This window comes from Nothobranchius furzeri, chromosome 19 (genome assembly GCF_043380555.1).
Source record: "Nothobranchius furzeri strain GRZ-AD chromosome 19, NfurGRZ-RIMD1, whole genome shotgun sequence".
NCBI classification, from domain to species: domain Eukaryota; kingdom Metazoa; phylum Chordata; class Actinopteri; order Cyprinodontiformes; family Nothobranchiidae; genus Nothobranchius; species Nothobranchius furzeri.
In genome coordinates, this window is record NC_091759.1 from 21,848,516 (window position 1) to 21,871,633 (window position 23,118).

General features: G+C 41.9%; 1 protein-coding gene and 1 long non-coding RNA gene across 2 annotated transcripts; both read right to left on the reverse strand.

Moving 5' to 3' along the window:
• Positions 1–823: 823 nt before the first annotated feature.
• Positions 824–7,560, reverse strand: LOC107394829 (glyceraldehyde-3-phosphate dehydrogenase). Its single transcript, XM_015973983.3, has 12 exons — positions 7,515–7,560; positions 7,020–7,068; positions 5,561–5,660; positions 4,377–4,486; positions 4,207–4,297; positions 3,518–3,633; positions 3,370–3,451; positions 1,769–1,920; positions 1,601–1,679; positions 1,344–1,427; positions 1,182–1,279; positions 824–999 (listed from the first exon to the last, which is right to left on the reverse strand). Exons 2-12 carry the CDS (start codon positions 7,040–7,042, stop codon positions 930–932), a joined length of 1,005 nt encoding a protein of 334 aa, XP_015829469.1. The 5' UTR covers positions 7,043–7,068; positions 7,515–7,560; the 3' UTR covers positions 824–929.
• Positions 7,561–9,251: 1,691 nt separating this feature from the next.
• On the reverse strand, positions 9,252–18,710 carry LOC129164603 (uncharacterized). Its single transcript, XR_008564145.2, has 3 exons — positions 17,975–18,710; positions 17,814–17,869; positions 9,252–10,419 (listed from the first exon to the last, which is right to left on the reverse strand). It is a non-coding gene; the product is annotated as an uncharacterized lncRNA (long non-coding RNA).
• Positions 18,711–23,118: the final 4,408 nt, after the last annotated feature.

A 23,118-nucleotide genomic window follows, 5' to 3' on the forward strand; every position in this document is an offset into this window, starting at 1 on the left:
GCTGATAGTTCGTTGGATTGATCGGTAGGTTGGAAACTCTGATCATGAATCTGAAGAAACAATGACTGAGTGGTGAGCTGGAAAGGCGACTTCCGTTTATAGCCGCGGTTTGTGACGTAGGTGCGACATGGAGGGAATCCCCGCGAGGGGCATGCTGGGAGTCCCTACTTCGCGCATTTTCACCTATCGTGGCCAGGTCTGGAACGCATCTACCGCGATAAACGAGGGATCACTGTAATATAACATACTCAACACAGGAACTCCATGTTGTTATTATTTAGAACTATTTGACAGATCCACACACCACAAGCACCGGTTATGGCACATGTGTTTCTCCAATAACCCTTCTCCTCCTTGAATGTACTTGTTCATTGAGCCTGCATTCAAACACAAAAAGATAATTTCTCATATTCATTCTATAATAAGGTAAAAGTTTTAAACCACGTTACGGTGCGACACGGTCCACCTCCATTCCTTTTGTATTGTTTTCTCTCTGTAAACATGCTAACTTGCTTTGCACATCATCTAATTGAAATCTGTCTTTATCATATATATTATTTTTTCATAAGCTTGCGTTTGATTCCCCCCCACCCCCCCGGCGTGGTGCCCTACGCGCTATGTGTGGTGTGCGTGTGCGGAGCGCCGGCGCTGGTTACAGCTTCCAAAACCAGCTGAAACTTTCCTTTAGGCTTCAGTTAAGATCATACGAGTTCTTATTTGTCTAAAACGCGCCATAGCAGCCTTCATGTGTTTTGCCAAATTCAAAATGCTGAATTATTCAAATGTTGAAGTGAATGAATCGATACTAAATTAAAATCACACATTTCACTAACAGACTTTATTAAACAAGCATCAACAGCCTGATTCCAGCACAGAATATCTGCACCACCCTCAGCTCGATCTCAGCTCGGAGGTCAGAGGTCACAGCTTTACTCCTTGGAGAACATGTGATGCACCAGGTCACACACACGGTTGCTGTATCCAAACTCGTTGTCGTACCTGCAAACAAATAAAAGACAATAAAGGGTAAAATACAAAAAACAAGCTGGTTTAACTGTTTGCATGAAGAAAATGTGTTTTTTAAAATTTAATCCAGCTAATGCAGCATTATAAGATGTCCATTAAAGTTATTTTCACCAATGAAAAGGTTAGAATTGGAGTTAAAAGCAGCGTAAACTCGCCATGAAATCAGCTTAACGAAGTGGTCGTTCAGAGCGATTCCAGCCCCAGCATCGAAGATGGACGAGTGACAGTCGCCGTTGAAGTCGGAGGACACGACCTGAGCACGGACAAATGCATTTGATGATTCTAGTCTGACTTGTGACAGAGAATCGATTTAATACCTGATCCTCCGTGTAGCCCAGAATTCCCTTCATCGGTCCCGCTGCAGCGGCTTTAACAGCCCTCCTGATGACGTCATACTTTGCCTGAAGGAACGTTAAAGTCCCATTAGGCGTCACACACTGGTGAATTTTATATGATGACAATTTCACATGAAAACGTTGTTAATCTATATAGTGACCCATTTGGCCTCGAGACGAATGGAACCCCCCCAAAAAGTGCTCTTTTGCAACACATTCGGATTTCAGGTAAAACTCACAGGCTTCTCCAGACAGACGGTCAGGTCGACGACAGAGACATTGGGGGTGGGGACCCGGAACGCCATCCCAGTCAGCTTCCTGTTAAGCATGTGAGGGTCCATTTGATCACTTGTAATCTGAACCTTAAACCTGTTTAAGTTTATTAACCAGGACATAATCAGTCCCACCCGTTCAGCTCTGGAATGACTTTCCCGACAGCCTTGGCGGCACCGGTGGAGGCTGGGATGATGTTCTGGGCGGCGCCGCGTCCGTCTCTCCACATCTTACCTGAGGGACCATCGACGGTCTTCTGCGTGGCGGTAACTGAGTGGACGGTGCTCTGACAGAGGCAAAACGGGTCGATTCGTGAGCGTTTTACACAGTCAGAGCTTTAAATCAGAACCAAAGATTACGACTCAAACAGCATCACTTCTACTGATCCTCCATGTTTTAAAGGGACTATAAGGAGGGTTGACAGCCAAAACATGTATAGAAATAATAAATATCTTCTTCATACATTCTCCTGCAATGCCCTGGTCCTGTAGAATGAGCCCTGGCATTTTTACTGTGATTGCCTGTTTTTCTGTAAAATCACAGAAAAAGAGAGTTGCTCGGGTCGAGCAGGCTGCTTCATGCGCGTTCACGCTCAGGCATCGCCCGTAGCATTTGCTATCCGTAGCTTTAGCAGCAGAGAGAGAGGCAGTGCCACTTTGTCGCTGTTCCTAACGCCTAGTGACAAAGCTAGCTACATTTCTGAGGACCCTTAGCTACTTTCTGTAGAACTTTCTTCTAGATATTTCCTGCAAATTAGCAACAAAATAGCCATTTTCACTCTGAACCATTCTTTGGTTTGATGTTGTTTCACCTGTCATCAAGGATATGAGTGTTATAGATAGGATGAATGTCATTGGAGCTTTAGCTCACCTAGAAAGGTGTCTGACTCTTGTGCTGCAGAACTGGGTTCAACTCCAGTTGCAAACATAACTCTTCATTTAGAGTTTCTTTTTTACATTAATGGTATATTTTTTACAGTAAGACGCCCAAATTTGTATTTGAGACTTGCTGAACGGCATTGAATTCACAGATAAAAAAGATGTGGGTTCAACTTTCATTTTGGAACAATTTTTCAAGCAAGGGAAGGGAATGATCTGAGCGTGCAGGAGGACTGACCCATCATAAACCTTTGTCGGCTGTGCTGAAGAGAAAGGTACAGAACCTAATTATTTAATTAATTAGCTGCGCGTCCTCCTGTCCTCTGTCCTCCGGGCCACACACACACACACACACACACACACACACACACACACACACACACACACACACACACACACACACACACACACACACACACACACACACACTGCACGTACGGCCAGCCATCGAGAAAGCGCAGCTGCGGAGACAGAGGCACATTATTTTTTGTTAATTTGCTGTGTTCTTCTGTCCTCCGGGCCACACACACACACACATGGGATTGTCTCAGCTGTTATTTTCGTTAAGGAGTGTGCACGTACAGCGTGCACACCTCATGCACGAGCTTACTCTTGAAGCTGCAGTTACGCGTTAGGCCTGAGTGGCGATCGCGAAGATAAAAACTTCAAACTTCCTTACAGTCCCTTTAAATTAGAAAACAAAAAAAGGAGGTCTGAGCATTTTTACCTTAAGAAATGTTTGACATTTCGTTGAAAGTCACCCAGATTGTAGACATTTAATGATAAGTAATTTATTTTTACATAAATAGAACTGCTGCTGTTCGCCATTTTCTCATTCAAGTGCAGTTTTTTTTTACCATGAGACCTTCAACGATTCCAAAATTGTCGTTGATGACCTTGGCGAGGGGAGCTAGGCAGTTGGTTGTGCAGGAAGCGTTGCTGGAAAGATTAAAATGATTGTTTGAATCTATTCAGATTTAGTAGCGTTGACCTGCAGAAACCCACCTGACAATCCTCATGGACTTATCGTACTTGTCATGGTTGACACCCATGACAAACATGGGGGCGTCAGCACTGGGAGCAGAGATCACAACCCTTTTAGCTCCGCCCTTCAGGTGAGCCTGATGTTTGGAGAGTAAAGACAAGACACTTGATACGAAGAAAACTCCACTTTTTGTTTTTAAAGAAAAGTTATATGATGAATATGTTTATATCATCCACGACGGAGTCCCTCAGGGATCCACATTCGGTCCCGCTTTATTCACTCTTTACATAAACTAGTTATGTCAAAATGCTACAAAAATTCACTTTTATGCAGCTGACACTATTTTATATCTCTTCTCAGTCTCATAGTCTGTTTCTTTGGAACATTGTTATTTTTTATGGGAGCGTTTTAGCTCCGTATGTTTTGTCAGAATGATGTCCTTCATCCCTGGAAAACATCTGTAACTGGACTATCTGTGGATTTTGGATCCAAAAGGAACAAACTGAATACTGATCACAAGCTTGCTGTGTTTTTAAATGTTAAGTTACTGTACTACCACCTTGACCAAAACTCCCTTAGTAAAAAGAATCCCAATCTCAACACGATCCCCCCCCCCCCCCCCCCCAAAAAAAAGAAAGTAGGAAAGTTAACGTTATTTTGAACAACTCTAAACATCTTCTACAAATAAACCAGCCTTTGGTAGACTTACAGAAGCCTTCTCGATGGTGGTGAACACACCAGTAGACTCCACGACGTAGTCTACGCCAGCATCGCCCCACCTGATGTTAGCCGGGTCCCTCCTGTTTCACACATCAGGTTAAACAGAATCCAGACGGTTCAGAAATTACATTCAGCCTCTAAAACGTGACCAATATTTACTCGTGAGAGATTGTAATGCGCATGCTGCCGATGACCAGCTTGCCACCTTCTGTTTTCACCTCCCCGTGCTTCCAAGCACCGTGAGTGGAGTCATACTTGAACATGTAAGCCTGTAAGGCAACAGAAGTCTATTAATGTGAATTTGCAGAAATCTTTGATTTTAAAAACGTTTCTTCAGACAATTAACCACAATCCATCCATCCATCCATCCATCCATCCATCCATCCATCCATCGTCTCCTTATCCGTTGTCGAGTCGTGAGGACAGCAGCCTCAGCAGAGAGGTCCAGACTTTCCTCTCTTCAGCCACGTGGGCCAGCTCCTCCGGGGGAAACCCAAGGTGTTCCCTGGCCAGGTGAGAGACATAGTCCCTCCAGTGTGTCCTGGGTCTTCCTTTAAGTCTTCTCCCAGTTAGACGTCCTCAGAAAACCTCACCAGGAGACAACCTAACTAGATGTCCTAACCACCTCAACTGGCTTCTCTTGACGTGAAGGAGCAGCGGATCTACTCTGAGCCCCTCCCGGATGACCAAGCTTCTCACTCTATCTCCGCCACCCTGCAGAAGAGACTCATTTGGGCCACTCGTATCCCAAAGCTCGCGACCATAGCTACATAGGAACGTAGATCGACCGGTAAATCAAGAGCTTCGCCTTCTGACTCAGCTCTCTCTTCACCACGACAGACCGGTACAACGCCCACATCACTGCAGGTGCAGCACCAATCCGCCTATCGATCTCACGCTCCAGCTTTCCCTCACTCATGATCAAGACCCAGAGATACTTAAACTCCTCCACTTGGGGCAGGACCTCATCCCTGACCCGGAGAAGGCATTCTACCCTTTTCTGACTCAAGACCACGGTCTTAGATTTAGAGGAGCTGATTCTCATCCCAGCCGCTTCACACTCGGCTGTGAACCGCTCCAGCGAAAGCTGAAGATCACGTTCTGATGAAGCCAACAGGACCACATCATCTGCAAAAAGCAGAGACCTGATCCTCAGGCCACCAAAACAGATCCCCTTGGCGGCACCTAGATTTGAAAATAATCTGTATCTTATTTATTTCCATTAGTCTAAAATAACAGGGAGAGTTTGATAATCTAGGAAGGAATTTTATGTACAACTGTGGTCATATTTTGAAGTTGCAAAGCACAGATTTTCCTTTAGAAGCACAAAACAGGTCACCCACCATGTATTCCAGATTGATGAAGGGGTCATTGATGGCCACAACCTCTGCTTTGCCTCCCATGACAGCGGCTCGGGTCACCAGGCGGCCGATGCGTCCAAACCTGAAACCCAGATGCAGACGTTGGAGGACCTGGATCTGATGGAGTCATGGATTCACTTACACTGACTGGCCTGCTCCTTCTTCCTTTTCACAAAACATAAAGAAAACCAAAACATCCAGCTTTCCTGACCAGCAGGTGGCACCAGATCCTAAACCAAAGCAGGTCACCTCAGACAGCCGGTCCATAAAAGGCCATCAGACTCCAAAGATCATGATGTTTCCACCTGACACCAAAGCCTGTTTACTCCTAATAAGGCAGTTCTGAAGCTGCAACTGAGTTTACCAGATTAACAGGATTATAACTACTTCAGATGAGCAGAGCACTTAATGAGTTGAAGGAAGAGCATATGAACCCTTAAAAGGATGAAATATGAAATAATAATGAATAAAAATGTGTTTATTGGTCAAAGGTCTCTTATGACACTTGTAGATCCTCCACCAGGGGGCAGTAGACACATAGGACTGGATATGGCAGGTTAGAGATGAAGGTACTAATCTTGATACTCCGTCTAAACGGAAAATCAGTTTATCTTCTGTTAGCTGATTAACATTTTGATAAAGTGCCAGCTCTGCTTCTTTTTAGGATCCACCCTTGGTCTCCAAGCATCGCTGCAGAAACATCTACCAGCTGCAGCAGCTGTTTCACAACAACCGGTAGCTCCGTCCACGGAGGACCCGTGCACCTCAGAAAGGTTAGGAGTTAAATTTAGACAAGAAAAGGAACGTGGCTGCAGAGAGAGAGAGAGAGAGAGAGAGAGAGAGAGAGAGAGAGAGAGAGAGAGAGAGAGAGAGAGAGAGAGAGAGAGAGAGAGAGAGAGAGAGAGAGAGAGAGAGAGAGAGAGAGAGAGAGAGAGAGAGAGAAGGGATGCAGACTGGAGAGGGCTAAAAGGTGTGAAGGGAGGAGACAGCAACCGTAGCACCGAACTATAAATAACCAGAGAGTAGACAGGCCCAGAATCCAGAAGCACCTATGTTCAGCTGAGGCTCAGACCTGCAGAGGCAGGTGGGTTTGTTTTGTCTGTTTAGTCTAAAAAGTCTGAAAGTAAAACAAAAAGTCATCTTAATGTAACAAAAAATAAATGCAATACTTTTATTTCATCTGGTGAAAACTACAAAACCAGTTCAGTCAAATTAAAATATTGTTTTTCACTCAAACCACAGAAACCCTGAAAACTCCCTCAACTGTCTTTATTAGTCTGAGAAAATCCCCGAAATGTCACAAGAGCATCCTCTGAGACTAGAGAACAATAATCTCAAATGCTGGGAGCTTTTATAAGGAGAATAATGCACATCAGGCTCTTTTAGGACTGTTTAAATTCTCCCCAATTCAATTATTGAATTTGTCAATAATAAAACTCACCCATTGATTCCAATCTTCACCATGCTGCCTGATGAGTGGGTTGTCTCCACTATAATAAAAAAATAAAAAATCTAATATTAATGGATTAACGCCTGGACATGAAGGAGGTTCTGGGGATATTTAAGCATGGACGTAATTGGGGGGTGGGGGGTGGGGGGTGTCGGGGACAGGGGGGACATGTCCCCCCCACTTTTTCCAAAATCAAGTTTTGACCCCTGTACTTTTTGCCATCCAAAAACAATATTACGCTATATTAAATTGACACTGGTTGAGCTCTAAGACCAAGCGGAAAACAGCCGGTTGTGTTGAAACCTGTTTCCCATTAGAGCATACTGTAAAGATCCCCCCCCCCCCCCGGTGCCCCCTCCCCCCACTTCTCAAGTGAAAATTACGTCCATGTATTTAAGGTTCTAAATCCCGTCAGAAGTCAGATTAAACTTTTCAAATCTGATTAAATTACAAAAAAAAAAAAAAAAAAAAACAGGATTTCGTTACCTGGTAAAGTGGCTTCACCTGCAGAGGTTTGAGAGAAAAGATGAGCGGAGTTCTTTTTATTCCCACTGCTTTGGCCACGCCCCCTTTCATCAGAGGACTTGAGTATGGGGTGCCGTTTTCAAAATGAATGACAATTAGCATCAAATGTTAATGTTTAAAATAAATGTTTCGATTCAACCAAGAACAAAAAACTAATGAAATGAAACCAATAAATAAATAATCAAATTAGTCTAATTCCAAAAATTAAGTTACGAATGAGAAAAATGTCCTTGTTATTTTCAAAATTAGAGTTTTTATTTGATCATAGTATGCATTCAAAACTAAAAACTAATACATAAAAATGTTACAGTCATGGTGGAAAAAACCCTCAGATTTTACTTTTTATTTCATCCTCTTTTTATGACATTTGCCATTTCCGAGCCTACAGGGAATACTATACGATCCGTATTTCCGATGACAGAAATAGAAGAATTTTTTTAATTAAATTTTAAACAAACCTGTCAGCCAGTGTTTGTTTATTTTTTCAATGTTTGATTAAATGAATAAAATATAGAAATTCATTTTAAAAAATTGAAAAATACATTTAAATAAATTTCATAAAACTTCTAAAGGACAGTTTCGAAGATGGGATGATTAAAATTTATAGATTTTAAAACAGATCTACAATAATGAAAAAACTAAACATTTAAAACATTTTACTTAAATTAATTACATCATGACTGGGATCTATGAGGTGCTGCTTATGAGTGAGAACGTGCCGTTTTTTTAAAATCAGGTTTTATTAATTATCTCCTTTACAGTATTTGTTATTAATTCGTGTTTTTGGCTACAGGAGTGATGAAAATGTGACGAGGGACCTTGACACGTGAGATGTTGATTGCGTGAGTCAGGAGCACGGAGCAGACTCCACCATAAAACACCTGAACAGGTAGGAACTCACCAGCTGCGTTTATCAGGAGAAAGCTAAATATTAGACAAGATCAGTCGAGACTGGAATCATTAACCAATGGGCTAACCTCACGCGTTGCCGTAGCAACTGCGTATCATTTTTAGATAGGGCACAGCGGTGGTAGGTTACGGGACTTATTGGCTCAGCTGGAGTGCACCCCCGACCACAGACAATGGGTTTATCAGTGTTGCACGACGGCGCGTGTTCTCGCACAAAGATGGTGTTTAGTCGTCTCTGGGAGGCCGTGTCCCGGCCTTTTCACCTCTTTTGTTTATCTAATGAGAACTGTGGTAATCAGATTGTTGAAATATCCTTTTATTTGGTTTGAACGGAGAAATTATATTATTACACACACACATATACATATACATACACACACACACACACACACACACACACACATATATATACATATATTATTTCTAGTCGCGGGACGCTGCAAAATGAGTTTGTATGTTTTGCAACAACGAACACTGGATATTTTTATGAAAAACCGATTCTGGTTTGAGTTTTAAAAGGTCAGCCATGTGTAAAAACAAGCAGGTGTTATTGTGATCGGAGAGGAGAATGCTGCGCTGTGATTGGTCAAGAGTTTTTTTTTTTTAGAAATTTCAAACCTCTTGTTTCAGCCTCCCTCTTGTCTTCTGGAGAACAAATGCAGCAGCTGGTCCAAACAAAAAGCTCAATCAGTTTGTGATCACCTCCTACGATGAAGTCCCGTATGACACCCCCCCCCCCCCCCCCAATTAGACCATTCATCTTCATCCTGCTGCAGCCTCTTCCTCGTCTGGATCTAAGGGCTCTGCTGGCAGACGGGGAGCCGACCTTGTGTCGTCCTCTGTTCCTGGAAGGGGGCCTCTAATCAGCTCTGCAGAGGGAACGTGTATGTGTGTGTGTGTGTGGGGGGGGTCACCAGGTGAGGAGAGGTAACTGAGATGTTTCTGCTGAAAGCTGCAGATGGGAATCATTTACTCAGCTAATTCTATCGATGCAGCGCATCAAAACCTTATTTTGAGACAAATCTTGATCTGATTTAGTAGATTTCTTCCGCATTTATGTAATTATTATGATAACGAGGGATTCACTTATCACGTTTCATCACGGTTGGGATTCATTTGCTTCCCCCTGCCTCATCCAGATGTTTATTCAACATCTCTTCCTGGCAAAACTTTAGATTAAAGAATTAGACCTTGTCTTTTACTCATGAAATACTTGAATGAATTTACATTTTATCATAAATTTCTTCATTATTTCCACCAGAACATCATTAAGAGTCAAAAGAACACAAAAACAAATAAAATCTGTCTTTAACTGGAATCAACACTTTTTATTAATATTTTTTAGTCGTCATTGTTGTTTTTTGGACATATTAGAGAATTTTCAGCATTAAAGGTAGAAAATAGGCATTTATGATTTGTTGAGCTGCCAAATATTTCAAATTTTGATGTTAAATGTGTTTTATCTCCGATAATGACGACTGAAAATGACAGATTTTTGCTTTTGCTTCCGTTTTAGTCGCTTCAGTAACTCTGTGTCTGAGATCCCCCACACACACACACACATCAATAAAAACTGAGTTTTAAATTTGACATTTGTTTTACTTTATTACACTTATGGCCTCATAAGTCATCCAAACTTGCTCTGATGTTGATGTAGGGATCAAAATGCCAAAATCCCAGAAAATCCAAAAATATCAAAAATAACTCATTTAATTAGGATTTTAACTTCATCTTAAAAATTCAATTTCAGCTTCTGAGCTACCGTGTTTCCTGAAACTCAGCAGGAGACGGATGGCGGTTAGGAGGACGATCAGAGCTCGTTTCTGCTTGATGGCGGGCCGTGTTTCCTGGAAACGAGTCAACAGACGAGCGGGTAAATCACATGAGCAGCAGAGAGGGTGGAGGCTGAGGTTTCTGGAAACTCATCATGTCCGCTGCTGAGATCTGACCTTTAAACCTGCACAAAACATGTATAATTACTGTTTACGCATCAAAACTGGGCAGTAATTACAACTATTGCTTCATCATCACATCAGCATTCATAGTTCAAAACTTTAGGAATTAGTGTGCAGGAAAATAATTGCATCAACTGAGTTTTGGCCCCGCCCCACAGAGAGATGAAGTAAAACCTTCTCCACATGTTAGTAGACAACAAACAACGTGACGTACCCACCGCTGCGGATGTCCGTCAACGGGCGGTCCGAAGAAGCAAATACTTCTTTTTCTAAAAAAATCCTGTTCCGCTGTCGGCCCGAAAGCCCAAGTCTGAATAGTCCAAAAAAGCAAAAGCCGTTTCAAACGAGCATAAAAGTCTTCTTCAGGTTTCCCCATCAAATTAAGAAAAGTCATGAAATTAAAGTTCACTTTTAGTTTTTGAATGATAAATATTCAATGGGGTCAAATCAGTGGCGGTTTTACCATTAGGCACAGGTCGGCGGCCGCCTGGGGCCCCCTTATGTTGGGGGGGGGGGGGGGGGCCCTATCCCTGACTGCTGGCACCCCTCTGTTAATGCCACAATGGACTATTCCTTTAAGATGCCGATGCACAAACAGGAAGCATTTGGTAGTCATTCCACTCCAATCCAGTTGGTGGCAGTAATGCACCAAATTGTTGTTTGCCAAGTGCCATAAGACCACAAATAATAAGAAGAAGCGAAAGCAAAAGAAGAAGAGAGGCGGGAGCATTTGTAACAAACTCAAGCGATAGTCAAAACTTGAAGCATGAAATGGAGTTATCCTAGTGGCTCCAATAAGAGAAAAGCAGCTTGCTTTAAAAAAGCTTTTTTCTTCACTCCCGAAAGTGACGTCACTTTTCTATGTAAACATCAAAGGAAGCAGAAAAGAAAAGACGACGGAAAATGTTTAAAGGGAGGAAAACATAGACCAAAATAGAAAATAGAAGAAAAAAAAGAAAGGCAAAAGCACAGGAGCACTGACAGGAAGAAGAAAGCAGAGCAAATATTGAGGGCATTCAACGGGAGAGAAAGACCGGAAAAAAGAGGACGACTAATAAAAAAAAGAGGACTAATAAAAAGGGAAAATAACTCGTGTCAGAAGAGGGGAGAGTTTCGCAAATCCAGTTAAAGATAAGATTGTCGAAAATTTTGTGTAAGGGGGCCCAGGTCTGTGCTCACCTTGGGCCCCCAAATTGCTAAATCCGCCACTGGGTCAAATTGACCCCAAGGATGAAAGGAGAGAGGCCTTCTCTTTCTTCCCCTGCTTTTTACAGCACTTTCCCTCTTTTGTGCAATTTATCATTTGTTATTTTCTGTTTTGTTTTCCACAGTTTGTATCATATTTAGCAATATTTTCATTTCCGATGTGTTACGCTGCAAAATGCCTTGCCTTTAGTCACGTGTGTTCAGCATCGACATATCTACGGGTGCTCAGTGACGATAAAAGCATTTCATCTTTTGATACGCGATTCATCAGAAATAGGAATCCATTAGAGCGTTGAGATGAGAAGATCTTTGTGCTTCGGACCAGATCTGTGTCTGATTATCAGCTGGACGCTCTCTGAGCAGAGACCCCTGAGCTCCGGCAAGACCGTCCCCCAGGAGCCGATTTTTTTTGCTTTCAGAAGCCCGGTCGACGTCCTGGACGCAGCTTCAGAGGCCCGGGAGGAGCCGAGCAGTAGAACGGCGCTGCCGGCTGGAAAACAAACCGTATCGATTCCACCGGACTCGGTGGTGAGATCAGTCATTGTGACATTTACTGTGAGAGCTCAGAGGAACCTTAAAGCTGCTGCAGGTTGATTCATTTATGTCACACTGGAGCGGCGAGGAAACACAGAAAGGCTGAGCAGAAAAATGATCAATCAGAGGATTTTGTTCTAACAAATTAACCAACATTAACGCAACAACATTTGTTTTGTTACTGTTGGCAAAAGAGTCAAGAAGAGGAAGAAGCTACGGAAGCCCATTTCCGCCACTGGTGTAAGAAATTCTTCTATCCCATAATTATGAGAAACAGAAACATAAAGAGATGGCTAACTGTTTACGTTAGACACGCAAGCATTTCTGATGTGAAACGGCATTCCATACATCTGGTTCCACGAGGTCACCCAGGTCACCTGAGAATAAAGATTTCAGCAGTTCACACAAAAACAAGCAAGAAGAACGACGGTAGCACATGCTGCCGTACCTCAGCTCTCAACGTGTCACGTGTAATGACCTAACCAACTGGAAATCTGCACATCTTTTATTTTGAAATGAGCTACGCTGCTTCCATCTTTGACTTCCTGTCTGGCTGAATCTAAACACGATGCCTCTCTGCTGCTGCAGACAGTGGCGGCTCCAGAAATTGTTTTCTGCAGGTGCTATGAAGGAGCTAGTCTTTTTATTGAGGGTGCTATGAAGGAAGTGGTCATGCGTACTTATTGTTCTCTAAAACACCTTCATCACTAGCAGATACACATGCGTGCACAACACCTCAACAACACCTGAAACAATCATTAATATACATCATAAACATATGAACAATCGCTGACTTTTCCATGAAATCATAAACACATACAGCCACACAGAAAAGCTAACATTAGCGTTAGCATTTCCAGTGGCAAAACCCTCGACTGCTGCGGCGGTTGAGGGTTGACTCTCTTCATCCAGATCCGTAGGTTTTTGTGGGTCTGAGATCACTTCCAAACATTCATTCGTTTCTGACTGAACCCGTGGAAATGTGGGCAACAAAAACCGATCCATCTACCTTTCATTCGTTCACAGGTGGAAAATGAGGTCAAAGGTTAACATCAATTGCCTGTTTTGGTTTGTTTTTACTATCTATATGATAATTTACTGATTATTTTTGTTTTGTATGTTAAATATTATCACATCCACACGTTAAATTAAAATTAAAATGTAAAAAAAAAAATAATCTAATATTTACTTGGGAGTGCTATGACTAATCCAGGGGTAGCTATAGCGCCCCCTAGCGCCTCCCCCTGGCACCGCCATTGAATGTCATTGAGAGTTATTCAAAGATATTTCCATTTGACTATTTTCAATATTTTTGTACTTTTTCAACTTTTTGACGTTTTTCATGTTTTCCCGCATTTTGTTATTTACTCGAAGTTTCCAAAGGTTTTAGGCTGCAGATTTTTAAAAATCCTCACTTGCTGTATGAAAGTAATGTGGCCAGCAGACAGAGCTCATCTGAATCCGTATTTCTTATTGACACAAGCACTAAACTCACCACGAGCTCTACCTTTCACCCGTTCGCAGGTGGAAAATGAGGTCAAAGGTTAACATCAATTTCCTGTTTTGGTTTAAGTTTTTACTATCTGTATGATAATTTACTGATTATTTTTGATTTGTATGTTAAATATTATCACATCCACACGTTAAATTAAAATTAAATTGTAAAAAAATAAATCTAATATTTACTTGGGGTGCTATAGGGGTGCAATGACTAATCCAGGGTTATAGCGCCCCTTAGCCCCCCCCCCCCCCCCCCCCCCCCCCCGGCACCGCCACTGGCTGCAGATGCACCCATGGACTATTACTGCCGCGCTTTGCAGACTTTAGACGATTCTCACGCGTCTGGTTAAAAGGTGCGGTAATTACAAGATATGAGAAGGTCATTTTAAAAGTGGCAGGGATGGGCTTCCATAGAAGAAATGATCATTTCATAAAGAAAATAAATGTTTTTCCTCAGAAAAGATGTTAATGTAATAAAATGAATCTAACTGAACTTCTGCCAAACACCAGGAGTTTGAGTCCAAGCCTCCTTTTATTCTAGATGCTGGGACGTTTCTTCCATCCTGCAGAGCAGGGGCGGATTTAGGACTGAAGAAGATCCGGGGCTTAACACACGCACGCGCGCGCGCACACACGTGACATGCACTAGTCAACATCATATATTTTTGTCTAGTACCACATAATTTTTAATCTGAAGCTACATATTAAGCATATTCAGGGCAGAGTATTGTTCCTGTTAGTGTTTAGTGTGAGATGATAGTAAATATTCCCTTTCTTTCTCCAACAACTTTACCTGATAAGCTAACTTTAGGCAAACCAGCAGCACAACAAATATTTTCAAATAAGACTCACAAACCTGAGTCAACACCAGTATCATCAAAGCTGGGGTTCTGTCGCGGTACTTTTGGTCTAAAAAACGTCCTTATGTCCATCTTCACTCATGCGTTTCAGGCAGACTGCAGAAGAAGCCGGCTGCTGAAGGGCTTCTTCTTCAGTGGTGGAGGATCAGGCAGACTGTATACAAACTACTGCCAGCTGCTCCCTCTCTGTTGGACTTTGGTACTGCATGTTACTTCCGCGAATTAGATCCGGGGCTTTTCATGAAACATCTGGGGCTTCAGCCCAAGTAGCCGGGCCTAACGCCGCCCCTGCTGCAGAGGCTTGAGGAGCGAGTCGGTAACAGCATCGGCCTTCACCTCCTCCTGACCCGACTCGTCATCCATGAACTCGATCCAAGCCCCAACTCTGACTCTCATCCAGCCGGGAGAAAATGATCCCCCCACCCAAAATAAAAAATAAAAAAAAGGAGCAAAACTAGATTCTTGTTTTCCCGTGTGAAACAATTTAGTAGAAATCTAATTTATCTGCAGAATCATAAAACTGTTCTTTTATAACCTTTAGATTCTTTAAAAAAATTCCACAAAAGCTCAAAGAACAACAAAAAAAAAACCCAAAATGTTCAGATGACTTAAATTATTGGTTTTAAATGCAGGTTGTAAAAAAAGTTTATTTTACCATAAAAACGTTCAGAAATTCTTTTGTTTTAATGTGTTTTTAATTGAACTTTTTATCAATTCACTGCAACAAGCCGGGCGTTTCTGGTAATCGTCTTAATTCTTCATCATTTTATAACTTTCTAAGCTTCGTTTGGACGTTGGCTGATCGGACAACTAAAGAGGAACGTTTGTATTTTTATACTTGACCCAAAAAGGCTCCTAAACTCAGTAAACGGGATTTTTGTCAACACCTTACAGAAAACAGCTGCTTTGCACCCCGTCACATCTGGATTAACATCCTCACTTTCCCGCTGCTTTGGATGAAAATGTCTGATAAAAACATAAAAGTAAATCGTGCTGGTCCCAGGATCGTTCCTTATTGGGTCCTTAAAGCATAAAAACACTTAAATGAACCTTCAAATAAATCCAGTTCTTCTACATTTAATTATAATGTAACTAATATTTATTAGATAACCATAGATCCTCCACCAGGGGGCAGTAGACACAAATACTACTGAGTTGTGATGAAGGTACAAATCCTGATGCTCCATCTGAAGGCGATGGAATACAACACACACACACACACACACACACACACACACACACACACACACACACACACACACACACACACACACACACACAATTTTGTCTGTTTGTAACTTGTTTCTTTTAAATTGAATTTGTTTCCAGGCATTTTCTCCCTTTGACTCTCCTCTTTCCTCCTCTGCTCCTCTTTTCTTCCCTGCTCCTCTTCTCCTTTTTTGCTCCTCTTTTCTTCCTCTGTTACTCCTTTCTCCTCTGCTCCTCTCTCCAGCTCCTCTTTTCCTCCTCTTCTCCTCCTCTGTGTCTCTTTCCTTCCCTGCTCCTCTTCTGCTCCTCTTTTCCTCCTTATTATCTCGACTTCTCCTCCAGATTACAAATGACACCCCCCCTCTCCTCTTTTCCTCCCATCTCCACTTTTCTTTTACTCCCACAGCAGCTTGTGTTCCCCATAAATTTCCTCTGCTCCTAATCCCCCCCCCAAAGGTTGCCTAGAATTGATTTCTTTTCTCCTCCTCTCTTTGTGATCTCCTTCTGCTTGTTTATGTTTGATTATTTAGTCGCCTTCACCACAAAAAGGTGGTGAAGGCGACTCTGAGCCGATGGCTGTTGTCAGCTGAATTATTAAAAACAGATATAATATAAAAAACATCCGCCTCACACCGCAGTCCGTTGTCATAGCGATATCTGCCTTTAAATGTCAAATTACAGAAAGTTTTCACCTGAAATGTCGAATTCCAAATGCGTCCTTATTGCTTTTCTGTAATTTAAGGTCAAACTAGATGGCACTCGAGGAGTACAGACGCTTCCCTCTTTCGCTCCCTTATCTTTTCATCCCAAGGCTCTTTGTCCTGTCTGCCCACAGAGCGCTTCTCTGCATTTCTTCTGAAAAACTCTATTTTTACTAACCATGGATTTGATAAACTGGTCATTCAATGCGATCGATAAGATTTTTTCAACAATGAGAACGGAGCAGGGGGCTCCCACATGTCCACAGGGGACACACCCGGTGGGATATATGTTGGATTCCTGGAAGGAGTGGAAGATCGTATGCCTCTCCCAGCTGTCCGTTGAGGACATCGAAGACGTGTGGATATTTGGTCTGATGATCACTGGATTTCTCCTGATTGGATATCCGGTTTTCTGGAAATTTGGGAAGACGGGAGCGATTGGAGGGCGACCCGCACCCACGGAAAGCACCGTCCGTGTGGAGACTTCTCAGACTGGGACGTTACTCGAGGTGAATCGTAAGCTGATCAATGTTCTAGCTGCGATACCGGTATTAGTGCGCAAAATGGATGTCATCTCGGAGAGAGTCACCGGACGGTATGGACAGGTTTAAAAACCCAAAACTGGCTTCACTGAAGGACTGGAAATGATCAGTTTAAAGACTGAAGGCAGAGAGGAAAATTATCTCAGCCTGACCCAAACAAAGTCTTGTTATCTGAATCTGACGCCCTGGTAGCCTTGAGCTACCCCCACGAAGGAATGCAGACAGATGCTGTGAAAACCCGACCTACCCCCCTCTGCCTTCGGATTGATGGACTTCAGCCTGGTGAGGTCATCAACTGGAGGAGTCTATGTGCTTGTCGCTTCTCCCAAGATCTCCCACCTGTGACTGTACAGTAGATGAGCGCCTTAGATGGCTGCTCTTGCTGGGGGAAACAGGACCCCCCCCCACCACCACCACCACCTTCCTATTGGAGTCTCATGTTGTGAACTGTTGATGTTCGTGCTTATATAGGTTTGAGGTGTTTTTTTTGCAGAGCAAAGCTGCCCTCCTTGTGGAGGGTAACTCTGAAGTGCCTTTTTTTCCCTCCACCTGAACCAATCCTCATGTAACCCTCTGATCTCTATTAAGGTAGCGCGACTCAGGTTGCGAATGACCACAGTCACCAATTCTTGTCATGTGTCTTGCCCATGTATGTCTGATCTCTTAATTGTGTGTACTGAAACTCTAATTTCCCTCTGGGATGAATAAAGTATCTTTGATTTGATTTGATTTGATTTGATTTGATTTGAAAGAGACGTCAGCGTCTCTCTGAGGGTCCCAATGGTTTCATGTTGGGCTGCGAAGCTCATGGCTAGAAGCTCGGGCTGTTGGAAACTGTTGTTACCTGCTCACCGAATCCACTTAGAAATGCTGTCAGAAGTCCAGAAGGAGCCAGATCAGCTGGATTACAACAAAATAATGATATTAATAATGTACAAAAATGCTAGACAATAATGATTTTTATTGTTCTTTACTCCAAAAGCATTTTATCATGTTTACACTTACCTCCATGCATTTATAACTGCTGCAGATCAGGTTAGGACTGAGTCGTTAAACAAAGAAATGCTAAAATATGAATTCTAATTTGGAACCACTCCTTCAGGTACTGAAGCTGACGTCAGGAGAACTGCGAGGACATAAAACACGTCTGGGCGCCGGCACAGGTCCGATGCAGGATGAGAGGTGACATTTGCACCGTCAGCTCTGACGGAGGCAGGAGGATCTAAGCCAAACAGAAGACATGCAGACAAAACATCAAAAGTTAGGTGAAAATCCACATTTTCCACAGTTTTAACCATTTCTCATCTTCTTATTTTAGAACAAAGCAAGGTTCGCCACTCCTGGTTTTGTAGTTCCAGAGCAGTTTTCAGAGTTTTCTTCTGCCTGCAAGCCTAATCCCTCTGAGGCCCTGTTAAGGGAGTCTGCAGCTCATTTGAGTGGATTTATGGAGATCCGAGTTTCTGCTGCCGGTCTGAAATGGAGATCCGAGTTAATAGAATCAGGAGCGGCAGCCGTCTCTCCTCGCCTGCTCTCTGCAGCTGAACCAGTGTGTTTTCATTTGGTGTGAGATGAAGAGGGGGAAACGGGGGAGGCACAGAGGAGGTGAAGGAACGGATGTTTGGAGGAGGCGAACAGCTTGTTGGAAATGCGTGGAGAGGGCCAGCTGCAGACCTGAACAGGCTGCAGCGGCGTACGCACGACATGCATGACGTATACTCGCATCAACACTTGCTCACCTTTACTCAAGTACAACTCTCAAACCCTCAAGGGACGATGAACACAGAGCATGACAAGTTTAATATGAGTGGATTTAAATCTGAAGCTATAAAAACCTTCAGCTCAGGGAACAAAGTCTGCAGCTTTCTTTGTCTGACTCAACCAATTACCTCCAGCGGCGTTCTGCTGCAGAGAAACAGCAAAAGCAACAGATAAGAGAACGCTCGTGGTAGGTTAGAGCGAGTTGGACTGCTGACACGAATCACTGGTCTAAAAAGCTTTCATCACGAAATCTGTTGAACCAATTATCTGCTTTTTGTTATGAAACCAATCTGAGCTAAATCCACCATTTCCCTGCAAAGATCCCAAAAATTACAAGTCACGTTTTATCAAGTCAAGTCTGCTTTACCAGGTTTAGTCAAGTCATGCGAAGTGTACTACGTCATGTCTATGTTATTAGGTCAAGTCTACTTTATTAGGTCAAGTCTACTTTACTATAGTAAAGTCATGTTTACTTTATTAGGTCAAGTCTGTCTACGTTATTAGGTCAAGTCATGTCTACATTATTAGGTCAAGTCTATGTTATTAAGTCAAGTAAAGTCTACTTTATTAGGTCAAGTCATATCTATGTTATTAGGTCAAGTCTGTCAACGTTATTAGGTCAAATCATGTCTACATTATTAGGTCAAGTCATGTCTAGGTTATTAGGTCAAGTCAAGTCTACGTTATTAGGTCAAGTCATGTCTACGTTATTAGGTCAAGTCTATGTTATTAAGTCAAGTAAAGTCTACTTTATTAGGTCAAGTCATATCTATGTTATTAGGTCAAGTCTGTCTACGTTATTAGGTCAAGTCATGTCTACATTATTAGGTCAAGTCTATGTTATTAGGTCAAGTAAAGTCTACTTTATTAGGTCAAGTCATGTCTATGTTATTAGGTCAAGTCTATGTTACTAGGGCAAGTCAGGTCTGCTTTACTAGGTCAAGTCATGTCTACATTATTAGGTCAAGTTTAAGTTATTAAGTCAAGTAAAGTCTACTTTATTAGGTCAAGTCATATCTATGTTATTAGGTCAAGTCTGTCTACATTATTAGGTCAAGTCATGTCTACATTATTAGGTCAAGTCTATGTTATTAGGTCAAGTAAAGTCTACTTTATTAGGTCAAGTCATGTCTATGTTATTAGGTCAAGTCTATGTTACTAGGTCAAGTCAGGTCTACTTTACTAGGTCAAGTCAAGTCTACGTTATTAGGTCAAGTCATGTCTACGTTATTAGTCAAGTCATGTCTACGTTATTAGGTCAAGTCATATCTACGTTATTAGGACAAGTCATGTCTACGTTATTAGGTCAAGTCATGTCTACGTTATTAGGTCAAGTCATGTCTACGTTATTAGGTCAAGTCATGTCTACGTTATTAGGTCAAGTCATGTCTATGTTATGAGGTCATGTCTACGTTATTAGGTCAAGTCAGGTCTACTTTACTAGGTCAAGTCATGTCTACGTTATTAGGTCAAGTCATGTCTACGTTATTAGGTCAAGTCATTTCTACATTATTAGGTCAAGTCATGTCTACGTTATTAGGTCAAGTCATGTCTACGTTATTAGGTCAAGTCATGTCTAGGTCATTAGGTCAAGTCAAGTCTACGTTATTAGGTCAAGTCAGGTCTACTTTACTAGGTCAAGTCAAGTCTACGTTATTAGGTCAAGTCATGTCTACGTTATTAGGTCAAGTCATGTCTACGTTATTAGGTCAAGTCATGTCTACGTTACTAGGTCAAATCATGTCTACGTTATTAGGTCAAGTCATGCCTACGTTATTAGGTCAAGTCATGTCTACGTTATTAGGTCAAGTCATGTCTATGTTATTAGGTCATGTCTACGTTATTAGGTCAAGTCAGGTCTACTTTACTAGGTCAAGTCATGTCTACGTTATTAGGTCAAGTCATGTCTACGTTATTAGGTCAAGTCATTTCTACGTTATTAGGTCAAGTCATGTCTACGTTATTAGGTCAAGTCATGTCTACGTTATTAGGTGAAGTCATTTCTACGTTATTAGGTCAAGTCATGTCTACGTTATTAGGTCAAGTCATGTCTACGTTATTAGGTCAAGTCATTCTACGTTATTAGGTCAAGTCATGTCTACGTTATTAGGTCAAGTCATGTCTACGTTATTAGGTCAAGTCATGTCTACGTTATTAGGTCAAGTCATGTCTACGTTATTAGGCAAAGTCGTGTCTAGGTTATTAGGTAAAGTCGTGTCTACGTTATTAGGTCAAGTCATGTCTACGTTATTAGGTAAAGTCGAGTCTACGTTATTAGGTCAAGTCATTTACGTTATTAGGTCAAGTCATGTCTACGTTATTAGGTCAAGTCATGTCTACGTTATTAGGTCAAGTCATGTCTACGTTATTAGGTAAAGTCGTGTCTAGGTTATTAGGTCAAGTCATGTCTACGTTATTAGGTCAAGTCATGTCTACGTTATTAGGTCAAGTCATGTCTACGTTATTAGGTCAAGTCATGTCTAGGTTATTAGGTCAAGTCAAGTCTACGTTATTAGGTCAAGTCATATCTATGTTATTAGGTCAAGTCTGTCTACGTTATTAGGTCAAGTCATGTCTACATTATTAGGTCAAGTCTATGTTATTAGGTCAAGTAAAGTCTACTTTATTAGGTCAAGTCATGTCTATGTTATTAGGTCAAGTCTATGTTACTAGGTCAAGTCAGGTCTACTTTACTAGGTCAAGTCATGTCTACGTTATTAGGTCAAGTCATGTCTACATTATTAGTCAAGTCATGTCTACGTTATTAGGTCAAGTCATGTCTACGTTATTAGGTCAAGTCATGTCTACGTTATTAGGTCAAGTCATGTCTACGTTATTAGGTCAAGTCATGTCTACGTTATTAGGTCATGTCATGTCTACGTTATTAGGTCAAGTCAAGTCTACGTTATTAGGTCATGTCATGTCTACTTTATTAGGTCAAGTCATGTCTACGTTATTAGGTCAAGTCATGTCTATGTTATTAGGCCATGTCTACGTCATTAGGTCAAGTCAGGTCTACTTTACTAGGTCAAGTCATGTCTACGTTATTAGGTCAAGTCATGTCTACGTTATTAGGTCAAGTCATTTCTACGTTATTAGGTCAAGTCATGTTTACGTTATTAGGTCAAGTCATGTCTACGTTATTAGGTCAAGTCATGTTTACGTTATTAGGTCAAGTCATGTCTACGTTATTAGGTCAAGTCATGTCTATGTTATTAGGTCAAGTCATTCTACGTTATTAGGTCAAGTCATGTACGTTATTAGGTCAAGTCATGTCTACGTTATTAGGTCAAGTCATGTCTACGTTCATGCTTTCGTTCTTTTTTAAACACAGAAACAGTTTTGTTTACCTGTTAGTAGCTACAGTTTCGCCGACGGCTGCCGGCTTCTTCAGGCTGACGCTGATGGTGGCGCGTCACTTCCTTCTCCGTTTATCTGCGGGCAGCAGAGGACGTTGTCGCCCTCTACTGCCCGCTCTCCCCTCTCCGACGATGCAGTCCCATGCGTGGTCCAGTGTGTAAACTCCGTCGTCCCTGTTCATGGTCCCACATCCACGTCTCCTTATCTTGATTGCTTCCTTGATCCATCTTTTGTATTTTTGTTGTTCGGTGGTTATGATCCGTGTGCTGTCCCAGTCCATTATGGGGTTTTCTCTTAAGCAATGATCTGTTACGGCTGACTTTTTTATTGTACTTTCTGCTTCTTCATGTCTACGTTATTAGGTAAAGTCGTGTCTAGGTTATTAGGTCAAGTCATGTCTACGTTATTAGGTCAAGTCATGTCTACGTTATTAGGTCAAGTCATGTCTACGTTATTAGGTCAAGTCATGTCTACGTTATTAGGTCAAGTCGTCTAGGTTATTAGGTCAAGTCATGTTTATGTTATTAGGTCAAGTCTTGTCTACGTTATTAGGTCAAGTCATGTCTACGTTATTAGGTAAAGTCGTGTCTACGTTATTAGGTCAAGTCATGTTTACGTTATTAGGTCAAGTCTTGTCTACGTTATTAGGTCAAGTCATGTCTACGTTATTAGGATCTAGTCATGTCTACGTTATTAGGTCAAGTCATGTCTACGCTATTAGGTCAAGTCATGTCTACGTTATTAGGTCAAGTCATGTCTACGTTATTATGTAAAGTTGTGTCTAGGTTATTAGGTCAAGTCATGTCTACGTTATTAGGTCAAGTCATGTCTAAGTTATTAGGTCAAGTCATGTCTACGTTATTAGGTAAAGTCGTGTCTAGGTTATTAGGTCAAGTCATGTCTAGGTTATTAGGTCAAGTCATGTCTACGTTATTAGGTAAAGTCGTGTCTACGTTATTAGGTCAAGTCATGTTTACGTTATTAGGTCAAGTCTTGTCTACGTTATTAGGTCAAGTCATGTCTACGTTATT